Below are 17103 nucleotides of genomic sequence, written 5' to 3' on the forward strand. Positions count from 1 at the left end.
TGATGAGGCACTACATATTTTTTACTCATGGTATTGCTCAATTGATGGATATCCATAACTGTTTGAAGACAAATCTGATTAAAAGATGGGAGATCCTTCAGTGCCTTGAAGAAGGTAAGATTTACTAGCAAAATCAGCTTTTAACTGAAGGGACCCTTTCACTCTTTTTGTGCTAACGGTTTAGAATGAGTCAGTTAAGTTATTTTTTTTTATTGTGCCATTCGAAAGTAGTAAGTGACCGAAGCTTACAGTTTTTTTCTTAATTTTTTTTGATGACTGCAAACGGGAGAAAAGTTTATTTGAAAGTGCCAAAAATTAGGGTGGCCTAAAACGGCGTTTGAACCGCGCGCTCGTAGGTTTCGCATGCACACATCACGATCAATATGGCGGCGGAATGCGTTGTGGAAGAATACGCGGCGGCGTCGCGTTGGCGGTATGTTTTTGTTGGTCAATTGGAGGTTATGTAGGTTACTTTGTTTAAGATTCATATCCATTGTTCTTAATTCTCTAAGCTTTACAATCAGAATGCGATACAGATGTATGTAGGATATGAAACATTCACACAAAACTTACTTAACCTCAAACAAGTAATCGTGATGTCAACAACAACGGTGTGGCGGTAGTAAGCAGGTTGGCTTCGACGCCGCCATCTTCCCGTCTAGGACACGGAGATGCATAGGTTCATGGCGGTCGGTTCAAACACGTTTTCGAGGACCCCTAAAAAGGAAGCATTATATCTCCACAGAGACAATTTTTCATGAAATTTTAACATGCGCATCGTTCTTCTCGTACCGAAAACTGTAAGATTCGACTATTTGCAGGCAAATCCCTCCCGACCTTAACTGACTCATTATACTTATAAAAAGAGCATTTTGGGTCACACAGGAAATGAATAGAGACATCAGTTCTAGCCAAGAACTGATGGCCCTAGACTGGCTCACTACAACACTTGTTTCATTGAATCCCGAAGCTACTTTGTTATGAGCAGAAGTATTCAAACCAGCCTGAAAAATGATCATTCTACGTCGATATACCGAATAATATGGCAACTAAATTGATCTATAATTATAACTAGGAAAAAAGGAAACTTACCATTCGCATTTCTGGAGGTACCAATTTATTAATGTCTTCAAGACAAAATTCAAATTTTTCACTTGAGTCAGCAGCTGGCATTTCTTCTTTACACAGAGCCAAGAGGACATTGCTCTCCCATACCAGGGCAGTATAAAGTTCCGTCAAGTTCTTGAGGATTTCAATACCCATTTGGGAACCCCAAGTCTGCATTGTTATAGTACGGATGTCCAGCTGAAATTGAAACACGAGAAATTTTTAGATTAATCATAGCAAGAAAAACATGATATATTCTTAATTAAAATGAAATACTTCAAGCTTCTTTCAGGGTGGTTGGGGGGGGGGGGGGAGGCGTTTAATGAAATAAAACTCATCAGTAGGCCATGAGGTACAAAATCAAATTATTTTCAGATCAGGATTCTCTTTAGAGATTAAGAGGATTTTCTTTGAAAGAAAGAATGAGTTTCAGCATGTAAAAGGACAGAGGATGAGAGGCTGGATGACTACAAGAAAAAAGAATCGTTGGACGACCATGAGTGGATGCCTGGACAACTGCTGAAAAGATGGGAATAGAACTCTGAAAGCAAATAAAGGTGATTGAACAATTTTCTCCTGATACTTTCATCATTTTCCCTGATATTTCTACGTTTCCAGGACTTTATAAAATTCCCTGACATACCCTAAATTTCCTGGTTTTCCCTGACCGTGGCAATCCTGAGAATTCTGTTCACAATTCTCTGGCATTAACCAATGCTTTATTCACCTATTAGAGAAGGAAAGAGAATGAGAAAACAAAAAACAGCCTCGTATTGCCCGAGCTAAATATACCAAGATATACTGACATGGATTTTTGGTTGCTTTCAACATCTATAACATACTTTCATGAATCAGTTCAATTGAAGCAATTTAGTGTAAAATTCGGTAAAATTACTCCTTCTGAGTTTCCACTTTAATTTTTGGCTGCATACTGACAAACACTGAATGGCTGAAACAGAGATGATCCGAAAAGTAAATTTGGAATAATGAGAGACATGAAAATACAAACCTGTCCTGTTTTGCACACGTAAATTAAGAGAGTGATGTATCCATGAACAGCTGACATATGGTGCAAGAGAGGTGTAGCAGTGGCATCTGTGAATGCTGTTTCAAAATTTGGAACATTGGCTAGTTCATGCAGGAGAATGGACGTGTTGAATGAAGACTGATACAAAGGTTCTAAGGCTTCCAGAACTATTTTAAGCTGTGACAAGCTTTTGTTTAAAACATCATTGTCATGGGCGAGATTCTAAAACAAAAACAGCAACATTGAATGAATTAAATTATGTGAAAATGTCGCCCTACACCCACCTATTATATCGGGTGAACCACTTTATGAGGTAAAAATTCAAGCATTCTGATTTAAGTTTCCCCTTCAAAAGTAGAGCACAATCTGAACAATGAATACTACTGAAATTAACTCCCAACCATGATATCGAAGTTTTGATTTACCACTGGTCACAAAAAATTTTAATTTCTCCCTTACATGAAAAACAAGAATATACTTGAATCAAACCTCGTACCACATTGGATTTGGCAGGCTACCTGGCTTCTTGACTATACAGGAGTATTACTTCCCTACCTGTTTTTCTAAGTGTCAACAACTTACAATACCTGAACAGAAGCGCCAATATTGAGATTGTCATATTTTGATACTGTAGAGACTGTCACAGTTGCGTTTAGTGTGCCATTTAACTCGAGAAGATAATGGTTTTTTCTTGAGTCGGAAGTTTGAATTTAGGCATAACGAATGTTAATATTCAAGTCAGAAAATAATTTTGATAATTTTTGTAGTTCAAATCGTGTTTTACTAGAAATCTTGATGAGTAAACAAAAATTAGAATGCTTAAATTTGCACCTAATCTAGCAAGTAGAAATTAATTGTTGGTATGTACAGTCGAAACCATTTGTGACAAACTTGCTTAAAAAACTGACTTGGAGCCCTCGAAAGTTCTCATAAGCTCTCCATGTAGCCCATGTTAAAGGAAGTATTGCAACAAGCTATGCCAACTTTATGAAGTACATGTACTTTCAGATGAGAATGCACAACATTTACCAGAGTTAATGGGACTCTATGAAAACTAAGATAATACTGTAGCTTTTAGTATATGAGGACTTATATGTAACAATAGCGGTCGCTGACATCCGCCATTTTTGGAGAAAACGCTTTTTTGAATTCTGGAACCCTCAAGAATGCCTGTGCAAAGTTTAGACTTTCAGCGCAATTTTTCGGCGAGATATGAACTGAAAACCATGTTATTTGTAAAAACTGCAGATATGAGAATCCACTGTTCTCCCCAGCCAGCAAAGCAGGACACCGTGGAGATTCGAATGCACTTGCGATAACTGCCCGCATACCTGCCATGGGCTGCAGCTGACACTCAAATGATACAAATCGGGACTGTCTCTCCAGAATTGCTCATTTTTTTCTGATTAGATAATTTGTTCCTTATTCTTGTTGTAGGAATTACAAACGGTTTAGTTTTTTGTTCAATTTTATCAAATGACTCATCACTGACTTACTTTGGGTTCATTTCAACCGTTTCACCAGCCTCACCCTTTCTGAAGACTTTGCTTCATTCATAAAAAAATGTTTTCAGTAAAAATAGTGGACGTCACATTTTTATCAAATCGCTGTTACTCCTTCAATTTTTTACTCACATTAATCGTATGTAAAGAGTCAATAGCCCTCCTGCCAAAGTTTTGAAACTTGCTGTTTCCGGTTTCCTCCGTCAATAGCGCGCAGGCGGAGGAACCCAAAAACACAAGTCTGGCCTTCCGCCATTCTCGTTTTTTAGATTCTTGGAAACGGCGTCTCGTGATGTAAGTTCTTTTTGAAATCAGCCCTTCGGGGCTGAATTATCGTTCTATCCCTAGTTTTAGTGTGCAGTGATTGTGTGCGGTCTCGCGTAGAGGTTGGGCTGTTGAGTTGGGTTCCTTCCAACTCCGTTTGTTCTTTTTTTCGCTGTTCCATTCTTCATCCCTCCGGGACTCCGGTCCCATGAGGCAGTTTTCCCCCTGGCGGAAAAAGTCGACCTTTGCACGTAAAACGTGTGTTTTTTACAGGAAGAGTTGCTCTTCATGAAAATCTTTAGAAGAATGCTCACAGTTCTACGGGCAGCAAAGTTCAAAGCTTTGAAAACTTCAAACGCGATTTTCTCATAATGTAAAAACTCGACATCCGCTTTTGTTACATATGTATGAATAAAATGTGTAATGAAAGTCTATATTTTGGTCTACATTTTTTTTGACTTCTAAATAGAGTCCCTTTACACCCAGAGTTAAGACATCTCGATTATCAGCTGGCCTGGGCTGGCCATGGTGTCACAAAAATGTGCCCCTAAACGAACGATATGGAGGGATAAAGATGAGGAATCCTGCGATGTCTGTCATCCAAAAACGACACCATCAACAAAACCGATCAAGACCCAACCAAAGAAATTGCAATAAAATAAAATGGGATTGATTTGTGAATAATTTCTTAATTTATTTTCATTTTGGTGCGATGAAAGTTCCAATTTACTCTAGATAAATTACAATTGGGTTATATTTTCATTATTTTTGTTCACATTCGAGCCTCCGCCATCTTGGTGCACTTTTTTGTGACTCCATGAGCGAGAACCAATTAGAATTGGATTTTTTTTAGGCCACTTTCAGTTGTCTCTGAGCCCGACCGGAATTGAGATGTCGTAACTCTGGGGATAAAGGGACTCTACTTCTCAACGATGAAGTAAGGTAAAAAAATAATTATAAAAACCACAAATATTTTATTTTGTAGAAAATTACTTACCAAAATGGATTTACAGACTGTCGCCACAGACTGAGCTGCTGAAGTGATAGGATAATCCAAAGGCAAATTGGGCATCCTGAGCAAATTTAAAAGTGGTACCAGCCCACCTTGTGTCACAAATTGCCGACAATGATCTTCTGTTGAATTGTTACTGAGAATTGCGTCCACAAATTTGGTCTGTAAGGTAAATGGCAAAAAATGATCAATAAAGTAAAAGGAGTATACATTTAAAACTTTTTAAGAATGTACAGCCTTCATTTTCCTAAAGCACAATACATTCAACCTGCCCTGCACAACACCCAAATGTAATTAGGCAGTCCAAGATGGACTTGACTTGGAGATTAATGATAGCAAGAAAGATTTACCTTTTTTTTGAGCCAAAAGAGAGAGAAAAAAAAACAATAATTCAAAAATACATTGATGCACACTATGCTTCTTGCTGACTTACTCAAGTATCTTGTGGGAGTTTTCTTTTCAAATGTTTTGTCGGGGCAAGAGTGAAATAGACGGTTCCATAAAATTTCTTCTCACTAGTATAAAAATGTTTGATAGAGGCAGAATAACATACCACATTGAGAATATAGTCGATCAGTGGAATAGGATATTTTTCTTGAGTTTCATCGGTGCAATCATTTTGGGAGCTCGACTGCTGAGAGGAGCTGGAGGATTCTTCCTCCTCATCGTCTTCTTCATCACTGGAACCCACTTCATGAGTCACGATTCTTGGAAGCAGTCGTCCACTGTCTGTTTGTCCCTTTTGCGGTCGATAACAGGTAAACTTTGGATCATAGCCAAGGCCACACAAGTCTTCAAGCAACTAAAGAGAAAGAAAGAAAATAAATTATTTCTCTCATTAGACGTTTTTATAAAATCATTTTCTATTGTATTCTACAGGAACATTTCATTAGAAGCGTATTTTCGTTCATGATCGGTCGAACCAAAATGGGAGGATCAAGCGGTTTTGTATTTTGTTTTGATGTGATCATAATTTTTCCGAACAACATCGGGACTCACCAGACGGATAGAAGGTGGAATTCTTGCAAACGTTGGAGCCAAAATATAATCCTACAAAAAGCAGGATTTATAAATGACCTGATGATTTTAATGACATCCAACCAGCATCAATTTCGAAAGTCCAACCTCAAATGTTTACCAACCCGATTATGATCTCCGCGCAATTATCGCAGAATTTTGGCTTGACCGATCATCAACGAAAATACGCTTTACGGTAATAACAGCTTTATGGAAAAAATTGAAACAATATTGAGATGTCTAGAAACATAAAGTCTACATACAACAAAAACAACAGTAGAGGGTAACAATATTTTTATACAGATACAGATCACCATTGTGTATCACATGTTTTTGTCTCCTCAAGCAGAGTTTTCTTTCTTCATGTTCTTGATCTTCTTTGGATTTTGTTTCCAAGTAGCTAAAACCCATAATATCCTATTGATGAATCCTGCAATATGACATGATTCGTTTTCTGTCCCTAAAAATTTCAGTAAAAAAAGATCTCATCACTTGTTACTAATCAACACTGAAAAAAATCAAGTTGTTGTCACTGAATGCTAAAGTAAGAAAAAGGAGGACCTTCAATTAACTAGAAATAAGATCAATGACACTAACTGTGATGGGACTTACCGTGATAATCGCCTCAAATGCAAAAGTTTTCAACGAAGGCTGATGACGCATTAGCTCATCCATAGCATTACCAAGATTTGTAGCTGTGTCACTCATGGAATCTGCACTTCTTCTCTTTTTCATGGCAGGTAGATATTTGGGAGATATTAAAACTCTGAATATACGATCAAATGGTTTATACTTGATGAATGCATGCAGTCCTCGAATGTTCAAACTGAGAGCACTGAAAACATTTGGTAAGGAGCCGAGAACTTCTCGAGTGGCAGGCACCTAAAAATGCAAAGAAAACCCAGAATCAGTGACCAGGCATTGAAAAAATTAAAGATGAAAATACATGGAACTCTGGTCCTCACCAGTATTGATACACATGACAATAATATTTCAGGAGGAAGTAATAAACCAAGTATACATGGCAATTGTTCATACTATCTACTAACAGGAGTTTTTGACCCTTTCGTTACCACGCCTAGGGTTTCTTGAGCTGTAGAAGGCATAAGCCGAGAACCACATCCAAGAATACTCGTTTTATGATGCTCACTTCAATTTCACACTCTAGCTTCCACGAACCCCCATGAAATTTAGCATGCAGCATGCTGCCTGTCAGTGGGAATATGACTACGACTGTATCGTATGAAAATACATAGATGCGCACTACAGATTGCAACTTAATCACAGTATGCGATTCCTAGCCTGCCAACAGCAAGGTTAGCCAAGAGTATCTATCGATGTAAAATGATCCAGGTCCTTTCATGTGCTTCTGAGAAATAGACTCCATTGGAGAAAAATAAACTGCTGATAAGAGTAAGTTTCCCACTTAGATATTCTACATATTTAAACTTTGGCTCTGCTTCTTGGTAATTTTTTAATTTGAATAGTCACTTGCTAGGTTTACACTAGGATGTAGGCGCCTTTTTAACACAGTATTTGTGATTCAACCCTAAATCTCAGAGGCTAACTTCTTCACACTATTATGAATATCTAGATTGCAGTCAAGAAAACTACTCACATCTTTAACTAATAGGGCATGAAAGACAAAATCTGTCAGTCCATTATCTTGGAAAGTTGAAAGAAGAGACGGTTCCTGGAAGACACAGACAGTGATGACATTTGTTGCAAGTAAAAAGAGAGACGGTCCATAGTACTCTGCATTGCTAATTATATGTGTTAGAGAAGTAGGCAATGATCCATCCATAAAGTGCCTGACACTTTCAGAAAAAGCAGGATCTTGGAGAGCTTTTTTCAAGAAGTTGAGCATTGTTTTCAGAAGAGCTGCTCGAGGCACTAGACAAGTGCTGACTTTTTTTGAGGGATCAGTTCCTCGAAAAAACTGTAGACGATCTGAAATGACACAAAAACCATTATCAAGATTTGATTCATACTCCATACTTACAAATATTTATTCTAGTTAGACATATGGCTGGTCCAAAATAAATTTTTGCTTTTTTTCATTCTGGCAGACGAGAAAATTAAAAATAACCATCAGATAAGATCACAGAGTAAAAAAAGAATAGTAGCTCTTCATTTTATTTCTTTTCGCCTTTCATCATAATTTCTACCAAATGCTATTGATCTCATAAGAATTTGATAGACTTAATCATGATGGTTTGTTGGTTGCTGTCTAACTAGCTACAGTATAAAAGGCTGAAAAGCACTATAAAACAATTAAAGAGCAAAAACTCATGTTTAGTTGTGCATTTTAAAAACTCATACAGCCTGAAAAATCCTTAGATGAGGGAAGACATGTTTAAACCACGACTAGCCGTAAATATACAAAATCTCTTACTTCTAAGGGGTTCTGATGAATTGGCGACTGAGTCACTGGATTGGTCGCTAATTGTTAGGGCACTTAGTAGTTCTAGGCCTGGTTGCTCTTCTTTACAGATATTAATTTCCATCTGGAACAAAGAGTTAACAAAAGCTTTAAAAATGATAAATATACACCTATGTAATTAGGAAAAATATCAAAGAAGTAAACATCTGTTCTGGTAATAATTAACACACAATAAGCACTGCACAGTCATAGAGAACATTGCGGTCTATGGATGGAGACTTTCAGGATACACAGTAGTTGATGTTGGCAAATATAATAACGCTTGCTCTTACCTGTATGCCAGGAGTTGACAAAACTGGAGGTTCTTATAAAAATTTGAGGTCTCCCATTTTTTAAAGAATTCCTAAAAATCTGTAAAATGGAGCTTTGAACGAAAAGATTAAAAATAAATTGTTTTCCCGACTTAGGAAGATGGCATCAAATGACAGACTGAGACACATGTCTCATGATTTTTTTTTGGCCTAATGTTGAGACAGGGGGTATTGGGGGTTATTGGGTGTTATTGGGTATTTAACCTGCTAAGCACTGATTACAAGATATCTTGAGACGCAACTTTTGTTTGAAAACCTCACACTAATTCGGTTACTGAGACACAAATCATCAAGAAAAACCGGCGCTCCGCTTCGCTCCGCGCCGGTTTTTTGGGGGGGCTTCGCCCCCCCAAGCCCCCCAGGACGCGCGCTTCGCGCGCGCTTTTTAGTTTGAGTGTCCATTCCAGTTGTTCTGTCTTCTTAAGCGACCCGCGCGTCCACCGCGGGAAGAGTGTATTTTCCGAAGGGGGGGGGGGGATCAATCTGTAAGGGAATGAATTAAGAATTGAAACAGAAGTTGAGTTGTGAGCAGGTGAGCACGTTGTGAGCAAGAAGTTGCGTACCTTGTCGCGAGAGTGCGCGGCGAGCGGGAATCCCACTACTGCGCTGATTGACCAGAGGCGAGAGTTGCGGACGGACGATGTACGAGAAATTGCCTACGTGGAGGCGGTCCGGCAGCAACATACCCACCGGCAGTCACCAGAAAGCAATAGCACAAAATAGTAGTTGCGTACGTTGCCAGCGAACGCGCTGCGAAAGGTTGTGACGGTTAAATGGTGAGATTTTGTTCAAGAACAGATCATTTAACCTGACCCACTGTGCGACGAACAATTTGTCCAGAATCTTCCTTCCCCTGACCCACTGTGCGACGAAAAGTTTGTCCAAAAACTTCTCTCCCCTGACCCACTGTGCGACGATCAGCTTGTCCAAAAACTTTCTCCCCCGACCCACTGTGCGGCCCTGCTCCGGCCGGCTCCCCTCATGCCGCGCACCCCTCGCCTAAAACTTTCAAAGCTCGCCATTTTTAAACGGCTCGGCCGATTTAGCTCAAATTCAATACCAAACCAGTCCTAGGGGAGAACTACCACCCGTAAAAATTTCAGCTCAAAATATTCATTTTCGCTCGAGTTATCGAGTGGACAAGATTTGACCTCCCCCCACTTTTGAGCCCCACCCCTCAAAATCTTTTGCCTCAAATTTCAATTTTTTTTCGCAGAATAGTAGTTCTAATGAGTCTCTACAAAATGCAAAAAAATTGGTCAAAATATCTTTTAACGTAAGAAAGATATAACTACTCAAAAATCGAAAAATCTTAAAAAGGCGGAAATACATACATACATACATATATACATACATATATACATACATATATATATATACACATGAATTTGAATGGCATATATTTTCGTGATCTACGACCCGTGATCGGTGCTCTTCACAATGTCTCAGGTCTGGATTCGACATCATGGGAGAATGCAATAGTGTATTTCCTTCGGAAAATACACTAAAAAGTGGTGCTACTTGAATGTGGAGATACTGACGGCAACTGACTATTCTGATCATTTTCTGCAGGTAGCACTGCAGTTTGTAATTATGAATCAACATGACTGTGCAATTTTTCAGCAACTGAAGAAACACATTAAACCAACCAGATAAACTTTTAAAAGACGGCCATAGAGAAAATGAAATTGCGGACAAGTAACTGAAGCATTAGAAGACTTTACCTACAAGGTTTTTTGAATGCAAGGTTGCTTTGATTTTTGCTTGAATCCAAGGCAGTCTAAGAAGTTGATTTGGTGATCAAAAGGTTGACGAGTTTTTTTTAAAGAGAAAAAAAATTGTAAACAGATTAATATTACAGAAACCCATGTACTAAAACTATGTTAAATGCAAAAAAAAAAAAAAAAAAAAAAAAAAAAAAAAAAAAAAATTAACTCACCTCCAGCCGATTGATGAAACTTTCAAGGCCACCGTGAATTTGGAAAATCTGCATATCCACATTAGTGATCAAATCGATCATTCTGACAGCTCTGGTCGCCAACTAAAACATTTCAGAAAAATATGTGACGAAAGCCATGAAACTCTAATCGGTATAACAGCACACAACAAACACGATGAATTCATGCCTCAGAGATATGCGATTTGACTCCTTTTTTTTTAATGAAAAGATTTGCAAAAAATTCCATGTGCCACTACTTTTCTTTGAAATGGACTCTCAATCTCCAAAATAGCTCTTACAGTTGAAACCATAAAAGGGCTAATACATTAGCAAAGTTACCATGGTTGCAACCTTCGAATTCCTGGTACAGAATAGCAACCCTGCTAATGTATTTTCTCTGACTGAATAGACTGGATATAGAGGTGGACTCTCAGCATATGGTAGTCAATTTCCTCCATTCCAGCCTCAAAAAGATTATTACCAGCTTGGGAATTTGTTTCAAAGAAAACCACAGGCACCATCATATTTCTTGTACAATTTTTCATGGATAAAATTTACTTAAAACACATCTGAAGCAAGCAGAAGCTCCATTATCATGCCCTAAAAATACAAATTTATCATTAAAAGTGAGGACATGACTCTTGGAGCAATGAACCTCGATAATACCTGGTTTCCACTGATTCCTTAAAACACGCACTGAAATGCGTTAGCAAGCATCATGACTGCTCCTAAGAAATTTGGACATCAAGTTACGGTTTAATTTTTATTTATCACTGCTCATGGGAGCACAGTCATTATCTCCGGCAAAAATGGTAAGAACAAATTGATCCTTTCATTATCAGTCTAGACAATTGTATTGCAAACACCTCCGAGAATACTTAGTCAGGAAGTGCCTCAAGTTGTAGTTCAGAATCTCCTCGATAGATGGAGCTTTAAATGTGTATACTTCTGAGTAGAGTATGTTGAGTAATGGCGGAATCGTTGCAGGAAAGACATGCCTTCACTGGAGGCAGGTGCTGCGGCTACATTTTTCGTAATGAAAGGGTTAACCATTCAACATTACCAAGTAAAATACTTTAAACCTTAATGAATAAAACTCAGGTGATTGGAGTGTATTGTGTGTAATTTTCTAATCTCCTTTTGGATTCTTCCATTCCTTCAATTCCTGATAAAATGATATGGGAGCATAATATAGATCTAACTTGGAGCCCTTACATTTAGGAATATAGTTGAAAAGGCAAAATGCATTGGCCTTCATAATCTACATAAACAAAGAAGGCCTTTTGGCCCATCCTACACGAATATATAATCCCTGCATTTAACTAAAAATACTCACTGGGATGTGTTCTAGTTGACGAGTGTTCCAATTGATGATTCTTAGAAGAGCTTCCATCATCCCTGAGTTGACAAGAGCTTCACCACCAGATTCACAACTGGCCATGTGATAAAGAAAACTAAAGAGCGCCGTCGCTAGAGGAAGAGAGTACGAATTTTCACCTTCAACGAGTGAATTGATACAGGATCTTACCATTTGAGGTAGGAATCCATGATACAAAGCTGCTCCGGTTGCATCAATGATCATATCCAGTCTCAACGCTGGCTTCCTATGATAATTAAAGAAACATATTAGCTAATGTTGGAGGACATTAATTTAATATCTGGAAGCTTAACAGCTAGTGTTTTTTCCACTGTTGGAATGTAAGAGAAATGGAGCTTTAAACCTGTGTCTGAAGTGACTTCTTACATACTTTTCTAAGACTTTTGAGTAAGTTGTTGACTAGTGGAGCACACAAGAGAGCCACTAAAGGTGTAAAAGATCCAAAAAGCCAAAAAAAAAATTGAGTCAAAAGCGTTTTCAGCATTTTGCCCATCAGGAGCACTCCTGAACACCTTAGCATTTTTACTCACTGGTTGGTTATTTTGAAATCATACTACAGGTTGATTGTATGTAAGTTCGAAACTCAAGTTTTTTAAGGCCTAATTTACCCTTTTTTTCCAATCATCTCTAAGAAGTAGGTGACCTGAGCTCAAAGTTGTTTTCTCAATTCTGTTTCAATGACAGCAACTGAGAGAAAGTTTAATCTTAAGTGCAAACAATTTGAATGTTCATGAAAAGGATTGAAGTTGCATGCTTATGCCAGTTGAAGAAGTATTCCATAATCAATACTACAGTAAAATCTGTAAAGGAAGAATATGTACTCTCAAGTTGTTAATAAGTGTAAAATTTAAAGTTAGATGGTACGGTAGTAAGCACAGCGCCAGTGCTGCCTTCCTCATTAACTTAGCAGATGGTTCTGCTCCAACATATTTGAGAATCTGCAAAAGTGAATGTTACTCCTCCATGAGGCGTATTTCTAGAGAGATATAAATGTTTTGTCTCCCTAATCCAGCAATTATGGGATGGATCCATTTGCTAGGTAATTCTTCTGACCTTAACCATATCATTACAGGAAGTCATCAGCATTCGAAGTTTTGCAAAAAAAAATAAAATACTTAATTAATACACTGCAAGTTTACCTTGGAAGTATGCCTGGAGCTCGATCAATGTGAATGATTGATGTTAAAGTGCGTAATGCAGCTGCTTTAATATCCACTAATTTTGAGTTGTTCAATTCTAGCAATTCAACTAATTCTTCCAACAAGCCAGGATATAAAAGTGTAGTCCAAGGATCCAAGTAGGAATTAGAATATAATAACACAGTCAAAGCTTGTAGTCTAACTTGAACGCATAGAAGTCTTCTTTCATAATTTGTAAAATTACAGGCTAATCGAATATGAGTGAACAAGTAAGTCTGTAACAAACAGATGAAACCTCATGGTACTTACAGTCAGACAAAAATTGAAGAACAAAATTGCAATACACTTAATTGTTTAGCAAAGGAAATACTTGTAAGAGTTTATGAGAAGTGATTCTCAGACTATCAAAATAATTTTTTAACAAAAAGTAAGCAGCACTATTTTTATGTGTAGATTAGGAATTTTAGACATTATACTTCTTCGAAATATTGGGGCCAGCTAAAAAATTACTGAATTAATTCTTGTTACTATTTACTTGACCCTCTGATGGGCATAATGGTATTTGGACCACAATTTTAAAGTTACACTCTGCACAAGTAGAGAGGTAACAAAAATTCGGCCGGAGTTTTAAGTATTCCTCATGAAACATAGAACAATAATCATACAATTCGAGAATTCTTTTATCTCTGAAATGTCTGAAAATAAGGTCCAAATCCCAGGGTGTTAAACTCTGTGGCACCACTTTTATTGGCATCTAGCTGGAGGAGGGGTTTTTATAAGCCTCCAAAAATTCCCTGGGGTCTGTAAATGTAATTATTTATTTTTTTTTTTTTATTATTTTTTTTTTTTTTTTAACTTCTATTACAGATACTCTTTATTTCCTAAATTTTTTGGATTTAACAATTTCAGTTAAAAGTGAATGCTATTTTGAACAAGCTTCTATTGTATTTACGTGTTCTCCATCTTTGGAAATTCAAATATTTAACTAGGATTAAAAATTAGTCGAAAATGAAGAAATAAATGGGGACAATCATTTGGACATAGGTTACAATATACGATAACGCATACTGACGATTGAACTTTCTGCACATATGCTAAGAGCTTAAACCAATTTCTTTTTTTGGTGCGGGTTTCCTTCACAACATCTTGCAACCTTACACATAACGCTAAAGTCCACAGTTTGCTCCCGCCACCTCATTATAAACTCAGCTCCTTCTCTTGGCACCTTTTTCTCCAGAGTCCAGAAATGATGTTTGGTGCACTGAACTTCTGCCCACCACACAGGTTTCATAAGTGAACTTCTACCTGCAATGAACGTGTGAAGTGCCTATTCTTGGCAATTTTTTCCTATACAATTTTGATGGAAAATGAAAATTTATGATTTACTTACAGCATTGGGAATAGGGACTTCATATCCCTGTACAATTCCATCCATAATTTCAGCAGGAGAGCGGCCCATTTTATCGACATTATCTAAGTGAATGCAATGAGCACTGCCTTTCTTATATGATTTAAAGTTATGTTCTGAATTCCATTCATTGTTTGAGCGAAACTCGTAGTGAACAGTGGTGGCTGTTGAAGGCAGATGCTGTAAACATAACAAAATAATTGCGTACTGAATGAGACTTTAAACAAATGATTTTCCGACTGTTATGTCCGATTATTTGATTTGATGTCTTGCCAAAAGGGAAAAACTTTCTGGCTAAAGCGACAAGATGTGTGATTAGAAATCAAACTGTACTTTTTGAACTGATTGCAAAAACTGATAAAAAAAAAAAAAAAAAACAAATAAAAATAAAAAGAGTTGCTCGGACCTCTAAACAGTTCGGAAGTAACAATGGCAAAATTTTAAGAATAGAAATGAACAAGTTACAATTTTTGTAGATTTCGATGAAGATGGAAGCTCTGAGTTTTTGAATATTTTTCAAATTCCTCAATCTTTCCACAAAAATGAAAGTTTTTATTCTGCATTCACTTTCTTGACGCAGACTTTTAATATTATACTTGAGTGCTGGACAAGAATTGCAACACAGGATCATCGTAAATTTTCATTCCCAAATTCATAAGCTGACTGGCGGGTAGTATTTTATATACTTTTATGTGTTCTGCCTTCCCCAACAATTTTAGGAGCCACCTTAGCCAGAAAGCCCAATATTTAAGAGCAATCAACAATTTTATAAGAGCCAAATTAACTTTTAGCATACACATCAAGGAGCATGAAATTTCGCAAAAGGCACAACTGCGAAGTAAAAGTGAATGAAAGGCTCGGTGGAATAAGATGTTACAAGAATCGAGGCACATTTATCTGGTGTAAAAAATTGAGTTTACCTTACCAAAAGCAACAAACAAAAACATAACTTTTTAAGCTAAATTATTTCAACATAGGTATCTTTTTCAAAGAAGTCTCAAAATACATGTTGCACCATGAACAGTTGTTAGTTGAGAGTGCAACTGCTATTTCGCAATTGCAAGGTTGAAAAAATCAAAGTGGTCTGTCATTATTTTGGGCGCCACAACGTCCGAGGCCCCAAATTTTTCGCCGCCAAACCCCTATTTTTTAGTGCATTTGGAAATGGCAGAACACAGATGTTGAGTATTCAAATGAACACACTTCCTGATGGATAGCCTGATTCAAAGTTAATAACTGTATGAAATGAAGCACATTACTGCTGATCTTGCATGATTGGCCAAATGATTAACAGGAGTTCAAATAGTTGCTCGCTTCATTTTCGCTACTTAAATAAAGAGAAATAATGCGGATTTAATTTCAATGTAGCAAGAAGTAAGTACAGGATATATCTAGTGGATTTGTTAACTCCTTAACAATTACCCACTTTTCATCACAATATCCTGAGAAATGTGCGACTTTTTTGGGAATTTTGGAAACAAAATTAGAAATTAATCACTGCAACATCGCAGTGAAGGCGCTTCTTTTAATCGGATTCATAAAATCATTACAATTACACATTAGTCACCTCAATATCACAGCATACACATGAATTTCCCATGGTTACTTCAGCACATAAAAGTACAGCCAATTTTTATATCAATATGGCAGAAAATACGCAACATTTATAACAATGTGAGCATTCTTATGATAAAAATTGGTAATTTGAAATTGGAGAAAACCTTCAATTTCTTGTAATACCAGATACCTACTCTGTAGTTCAAATAGTTGCTCGTTTCATTTTGGCTTGTTAGAGTGAGATATTATGCCAATTTTATATCATAATATCCGGAGAAGTATGCGATATTTTAAATCATGATTCAAAGAATGTAGGCAGTTGAATAATTAACTAAATGATAGACTTACAGTTCGATCTTTCTTGCAGCAATCAGCAAGACCAAATCCATTTTCTTTGCCTCCCCAGCTCTGTGAAAAGATAAAAAAACATAAAATACTTCAGGAAAACAAATAAGAAGTTTGAAAGCTTTAATGTGAGTAAAATTCAGCTGTTAATTGTAGACAAAAGGAGCATGTTTAGTTTACTGAATCTTCAGAGGAATTTAACTTCGCAAATCACTGAGAAAATGAAAGGTCTAAACTTACTCAGAATAAAGGTTTAGCAATCAGTGCAAAGAGAAAGAATTTATTTTCTGATCACTAAGCATGCTCCTAAAAATAATAGCTTGAATTCAAAAGGCTCATGTACAGGAATACTTACTTCCGCAAGACAGGACAGAAATTTGATCAAGGTATCTCTTGTTTCATGTTCTAGACGAGGAATGAAATTGCTTCTCTTGCTGAACATATACAACAAGTTGATAACACCCAAAACAACATTTAGATCACAGGACGTTAGTAATACAAGGAGATGATCAACAGAGCTATATAAGTGACGGGAGAAGGACTGCTCAATCAAAATTGCCGTAAAATTGAGAACAGCTTGTGTTAAATCTTTCAGCTGGAACAGATCAAAGAAACATACAAGTTAAAATGTTATCAAGTTTCCCAACCATTTGT

The 17103-nt window shown here is 37.1% G+C and overlaps 1 protein-coding gene across 8 annotated transcripts in view; it reads right to left on the reverse strand.

Annotated features, from left to right (window-relative positions):
- The window catches only part of HUWE1 (HECT, UBA and WWE domain containing E3 ubiquitin protein ligase 1), a 64933-nt gene that overhangs the window by 42490 nt on the left and 5340 nt on the right, over positions 1-17103 (reverse strand). For all 8 annotated transcript variants that reach the window (XM_019043227.2, XM_072306090.1, XM_019043228.2 and 5 more), the window contains exons 4-16: positions 16805-17044; positions 16453-16512; positions 14530-14727; positions 13140-13414; positions 11959-12226; positions 10623-10724; positions 8325-8436; positions 7548-7879; positions 6542-6811; positions 5466-5714; positions 4898-5074; positions 2117-2356; positions 1093-1305 (exon numbers count right to left, since the gene is read on the reverse strand). In XM_019043227.2, coding sequence (XP_018898772.2) covers positions 1093-1305; positions 2117-2356; positions 4898-5074; positions 5466-5714; positions 6542-6811; positions 7548-7879; positions 8325-8436; positions 10623-10724; positions 11959-12226; positions 13140-13414; positions 14530-14727; positions 16453-16512; positions 16805-17044 — 2736 coding nt within the window. The remainder of the gene's footprint in view (positions 1-1092; positions 1306-2116; positions 2357-4897; positions 5075-5465; positions 5715-6541; positions 6812-7547; positions 7880-8324; positions 8437-10622; positions 10725-11958; positions 12227-13139; positions 13415-14529; positions 14728-16452; positions 16513-16804; positions 17045-17103) is intronic.

Source organism: Bemisia tabaci, chromosome 1 (genome assembly GCF_918797505.1).
Source record: "Bemisia tabaci chromosome 1, PGI_BMITA_v3".
Classification (NCBI taxonomy): domain Eukaryota; kingdom Metazoa; phylum Arthropoda; class Insecta; order Hemiptera; family Aleyrodidae; genus Bemisia; species Bemisia tabaci.